This window comes from Phalacrocorax aristotelis, chromosome 1, assembly GCF_949628215.1.
Source record: "Phalacrocorax aristotelis chromosome 1, bGulAri2.1, whole genome shotgun sequence".
Classification (NCBI taxonomy): Eukaryota; Metazoa; Chordata; class Aves; order Suliformes; family Phalacrocoracidae; genus Phalacrocorax; species Phalacrocorax aristotelis.
The window spans coordinates 185,603,763-185,609,762 of record NC_134276.1 but is presented as its reverse complement, the minus strand read 5'-3'; the positions used below and the strand labels follow the sequence as shown (position 1 = coordinate 185,609,762).

At 37.2% G+C, this 6,000-nt stretch overlaps 1 protein-coding gene across 4 annotated transcripts in view; it reads right to left on the bottom strand.

Moving 5' to 3' along the window:
• Positions 1-1,777: 1,777 nt before the first annotated feature.
• ADAMTS20 (ADAM metallopeptidase with thrombospondin type 1 motif 20) overlaps positions 1,778-6,000 on the bottom strand; it is a 100,207-nt gene continuing 95,984 nt past the window's right edge. For all 4 annotated transcript variants that reach the window (XM_075080969.1, XM_075080970.1, XM_075080971.1 and 1 more), the window contains 2 exons: positions 4,160-4,264; positions 1,778-3,506 (listed from right to left, as the gene is read on the bottom strand). In XM_075080969.1, the coding sequence (XP_074937070.1) occupies positions 3,417-3,506; positions 4,160-4,264 (195 nt within the window). In that variant the 3' untranslated portion in view covers positions 1,778-3,416. The remainder of the gene's footprint in view (positions 3,507-4,159; positions 4,265-6,000) is intronic.

Sequence of the window (6,000 nt, the reverse complement as noted above, 5' to 3'; positions counted from 1 at the left end):
GACCATCCACCAGAGACCTGCAGAGAGACATACATGTGCTGGAATAACACAGTCGCAACTCTTCCCGTGAACGTGGGATCAGCTGGTTGTACAACACACTTACATGTGTCCTGGATCAAACGCCTGGGCATGTTCTGCTCCTCTTTGCAGGGAGAGTGGCACAACAGACCACACCAGCATAAACTCAGCTAGCATGAAGACCTGTTAGTGGACACACAGCCAGGGTTTCCAGCTCCTCTGCTACCTCCCCAATATCACCTATGGGGAAATACAGATAAAAGACATCTAGTTGATGTCTTCATCAAGAGATGTCACAGGTGCTGCCACGTGGCAGCACACCATTTCATAGCATGCTGAGTGACATTCTGTTAGATAAACGTAAGCAACAAGGTTTTTTACATCTAGACCACCTTTGGCATTCAGTGTTCAGATAAGCACTGTGTCTGCATGTGTGTGCATACGCACAAACAAGTGCAGTTGTGTCACCTAATATTTGATGCTATCATTGATGGGGTTGAAAGTGTCCTAGAAGACATCTAACAGAAAGTATTGTTACAATCATCTTTAACTATTACTATTCATTAATTATTACTTTTCCTGTATGGAATAGTGACGGGACAGGTGAGCGCTTCATTTCCTAACCACCGACCAAAGAGGGAGAGCTGTGTGACCGTGACCAGCCATGGGCAGCTCAGCACACACAGACCCACGAGGTGGAGCTCACAGCGCTCTCATAGAGCACCCCGCTACTCTGGCATGCATCTCGGCTGCCCACTGCAATGGAAATCTACAGCAATGTCAATTAAAGGAGACGGAAACATAAAACTGCAAGTACAACTCATGATCCTCATTTTATTGCATAGACCTTCTAACATGTCAGCATCCTCATGTCTCCAAATTAATCAGAGCTGATCTTCAGGTTTATGTTTTCCTTAAATTCCCCTCAGGATGAAAAGTTAGTAAGTTGAAATCGGCTGATTCATTAAGCCCTTTTTCTCAAGAAAAACAAAATCTTAACACAAGGAATTCACAGAAGGCCAGAACACACAAGTACTTTCTCCCTACACCAGGGCTGAAACTCCAAAGCAAGGATAAAAGAAAGAAAAGATGCAAAAAACTACAATACGATATAGTGCTGTTTTATGCAGAAGTTGACGAGGGTTTGCTCTAACTATAGAAAATACATTTTTACTTAAAAATCACTACTATTACCCAATAAAAGCGTGCTGCATTGAATATTTGGTTAAAAGTCACTTTGTTTAGTAGTGGATTTTCAGAGTCATTCTGTGGCAGCAGAGCTGAGGGCTTTGTAGCCCTTAACTGGAGTTTCAGGGCTGAAAAAAACAATGGTCCTCCTGGGGATGGAGGGAGACTGCAGTTCCCCTTCTGCCAAAGCAGTTGTTTAGGGACCATGCTACAAATGAATTGATCCGAGTTCAGCACAAGGAGGGAGAAGATTATTTCAGATTTCCACATTATTTCAGTGAATTATTTACTGGGCACCCCCCCCCCCAAGAGAGGTATAGGTGAACACAGGAGGATGACTGGAAAGAGCACACAGACATGGAGTTTGTGCCTCTGAAGAAGGATTATGCTTCCATTGAAAATATTCCTGTGACTATAACCTGCTTGTGTGGCAATTATTCCGGTATAAGTCAATGTACGTTGCTGTGAAGAGGTATTAAGAATGTAGTTTTCCTGTGCATAAACAAGTTTAAATGCTTTTGCAACATTTTGTACTGTGTTTGATACCAAAAAAAGCGCAAAAGTACTCCAGTACCGTTCACACAAGCAAGTTTATTATATAAATATTTTATAAATAACAAGATTTTAATTATAAATGTAAACATTTCTAGGAAAATAACGTTTTATATTCTTATTAATGTTTACAACTAATATAAGGCACATAGTGCAAAAATACATTTCTGATGCAGAGATCACAAAATAATTACCTACATGTGTTACCTAAAAAGTAGCTGCTTACACTTCTGTGGTACAGTATTGTTTTTAATTAATGCATACTGCTAATTCATAGCTAACTGTGTTGGTAAAAATGTAATATAGCTGCCATTTGATCTACCAATTGTACTGGCATGCAAAACAAATATTTGGTTTACAGAATGCATATTGTCAGAAAAAGTATATATAGTTATCTGGAACATAATGTATGTTATTATGCATGTAGAAAGTTCTATTCTGAATACCTGAGAGTTGGCCCTGAAACACATTACCTTTATATGCATCTAATTCTACAGTTCTGGACTGTAATGTATAACAAAACAACAAATCAAAGGGCTAGATCCTTTTGTAAACCTTATAATTCTTTCATACACTTTTCTGGAAGAAATAATTTTAACTAGCAGATGTTAGAACTGCATTTACAAACAATGAAAAATTAAACTGAGCCAAAGATGGACATCAAAAACACCGTGGGGCTTGATGCTACCTTTGCCCAGGGTTATTGCAAATTATGTTTCATTGGAATATAAGAGGGACACACACTACAGCCTTTACTAATATGCCATTGGCCAGTATAAAGGGGTAATGTGTATATGGAAATTGTTTAAGTAAATACATGTTCATGCAATCACATACAAGATGCTACAGTGAACAGAATACACTGCTTTTACAGTAAACTTGGATGAAATGCAGGGATTTAAAATCAGATTTCCAAGCAATTAGTTTCCTTATTTTCTTTTCCTGTAACCACAACAAAACTAAGCCTAGATGTTTAACATGTTCTATAGAGACTACGGAGGTTAAACCACACTTCTCAGTATTACTGCTAGTATTTGAGCACCACAAAGAATATAATGAAAGGGAAGGGGGAAAAATGCTTTTATTGACAGAGAAACACACAGATCTACAGAAACTATCCCAAGTATGTCGATTGTATACTTTTCAGCTGTAAGTTGTTGACACACAATTCCTAGAAAGTTCCACAGAATTTGAAGTATTTGAAATTATTGCCCGTCTTCTCTATATAGCAATAACTCTTTCTGCATTTTAGTACAGTTGATCAAGAAAACCAGTAGAGAATAAATTTTGCCAAAGACTGCACTGATTAGTTGCAGGTAAAATATTAGAATTTTGGTACAATTTAGGGTGTTACTCATGGCAGTAACCCCAGCACAACTAACTTGCTAATATATACCGTACATTGAATTAATGCCTCTCCATTAAAACCTGAAGGTTTACGATTGTGATTTATGATTGTGATTTACGCACTTGCTAGCTCATAAACAATAATATATCCCTGAATAAACACTGAAGAAAACAGGAATTCTTAGTAGTGAGCTTTACAGTAATGAGCATTACAGAGATGAAAGAGTTAAAGTATATATATACACAGCACCTACAATTTGCACCTAAATGGCAGATGTCCTTTCTCTGATGCTCTTACCATATCAGAGCCCTCACTGTATTTGAAGTTGGAGACCAATAATTGTGTTGGGAATACACTTTCCACAAAATCCTCCACATCTTCCATATATTTTAGTACCATCCTGGGAATTATACATAGAGAACAGTCAATCAAGGAAAGTGATTGAAATTACAGTTTTATAAAAAGCTCCTTGAGGTTTGCACACAGTAGACCTTTTGACAAATCATACCGACAAATACTAAATTAAGAGAATGCATCGAATTAGCAAAATGGGCCCAGAGAACATTTATCTGTATCACCATCTTTCCCAGCCTACCATCCGATGTTGTCTTAAACTGTGCATGCTTACTGTTATTATTCAACTGGTCTTTTGGTTTCCCACACAAATCAAGTTGGAGGCAAGCAATCCGTAAGGATCCTCTGTAATAGGGTCTTTAATAAAATGAGGGTTTGGGGTGTTGTGTTTATCTTTTTTAAAGTATTATTAGGTATCTTCAAACCTTTTAATAAACCCAATTAACATAACAATAGGCTCTTAAAATCAGTAAGAGAAGGGTAGGCAGGCAGTGTTGATCTGGATTAGATTATGGGCACTCTGACTAAACATAGTTTTTGCATTACATCTGAAAGAAGACTTAGATGGGTCAGAGGCCTTGAGCACTATTTTTGATTCACAACTAGAAATGGTTTCACTAGAAAGCCATCACTTGCACCTCTGGAGGCATTAATATTCCAAGGCATAAGAGCAGGTAAAAGAAACCAACATAGACTTACGTGGGATTTGTGTATGTCAGCGGTTGCATAGTTGCCCTGAGCAATCCACCTAACTGTACTGGATAATCTCAGACCTGTACCAGCCAAATTAATGCTGAACTGTCCCTAATAAAAACAAAAACAAAATAAAATATAAAATACCCAGCTGATAACAGAGTTTAAAACACCAGAACATTTTACATGGGCATATCTGCACACATCACTTAGAGTATATCCAGACAACAAGTACTCAAAGGTGTGTACTTAACCTTGGTTAATTACACTGCATAATGCTCTTGTTTTGGACAGTCAGGACACAGACACATGAACAAGTTGTTCTGCAGTAAGTAGCACTTGTGCATCAGCTGATCTGTAGTATCTGTCTGCAGGGCCTGAATGTAGAACTAACATCAGAAAATTCAAATTATTTTAACCTCCTTGTTACATATTAAATTTTAGTTTACAAAAAGTATGAACTTGCAACATGCAAGGATGAGGCTGACTTTCTTGAAAGACTTTAAATAAAGTGCCTGAACTTTTTGGAAATAACATGCTCAAGACCTACTGCTATCTGGAAATTACAGACTAATCACTTTTTAGCCATCTAATTCTCTAATTTTTGCAAGCACACTCTTCAAGCATCATCATCATATCATCTTCCATTTCTTTCTCAGTATACCAAATAGCATAATTGAACATGAACTTAAGCGGAGGTTAAAATAAATAAATTTATGGCTAAATGGACTGTTTTGCAATACAAACCATTCAAAACAGTTTATTGATTCTAAAATACTTTTCAATGCAAATACATACTCAGAAACTAGATTTAAAACAGAGTCAGTTCATATGATAATGAGGAATATATTAAAAGCAACAAACTGCACTGCCTTGGTAAGCAAACTGGGGTACATAAAATCATTAAATTGCATTCACACAGAAGTACAGTATGGTGGAAAGAAGTACTACCTCCACAAAGAGCCTAATGGTCAGTTTAGGCAGCACTGCAATCAGAAAACCCTGCACACCTCCATACAATTCACTGAAGGACTGAATTTCTGTATTCAGCCCTAGTTAAAATTGCCTAAATCCTGAGATCAAAGCTTTAGCAAAGATAATATTTCTATGACATATGGTACTTTCTGTATTTTATTGCTTTATATCACCATGGTCAGATATATTTTATATATATATAAATATTTGTGCAGGTATATGTATGTATGCATGCATAAAAATACAGCATTCAGCCTTTTTTCTTGTGATTCACTGAAATTCCTTCATTTAAGAAAAAATTGGTCTTATATTGTTCAGTATGGCAGATTTGTTTTGAGAGCACTTCTATGTAAAGTTGCTGTGTTTATAGCACTCATACACTCAGGATGAGCTAACATAAGCTCATATGGGTAGGGTAGGTTGTTCTTCAAGTGCCAAAAAGTGGAAGACTTCCATTTAATAAAAAAAGCATCTGGAGGAAATTCATACAAATGGTGTGGAACACTTTCCAAAATTAACAGGCCCCAAATAACTTCATTCACAGGGATATAATTTGCAAAAAGAAATGAGAAGTGCTACGCACAAATATAATGACAGCTTAACAGCTGCCTGTCATGTCATGCAGCGTACTCAAGGTCAGGAACGGATTTCAAGGACTGAGAGTGCAGGAACTTAGGCCTTTTTGCTGCATCAAAAGTGTTAGTTTCAGTGCAGATCTTGTAGGTGGAAATGCATCAGTGTAAAACCATGCAAGCCGAATGACTTCCCAACAGAACTTACAGATGACAAATAGATGTGCATTGTATTAAGCCCAAAGAGTTGGCAGGTTGAAGATATCCAATACCAATGAACTCCAACTGTTTTCTTGTCAG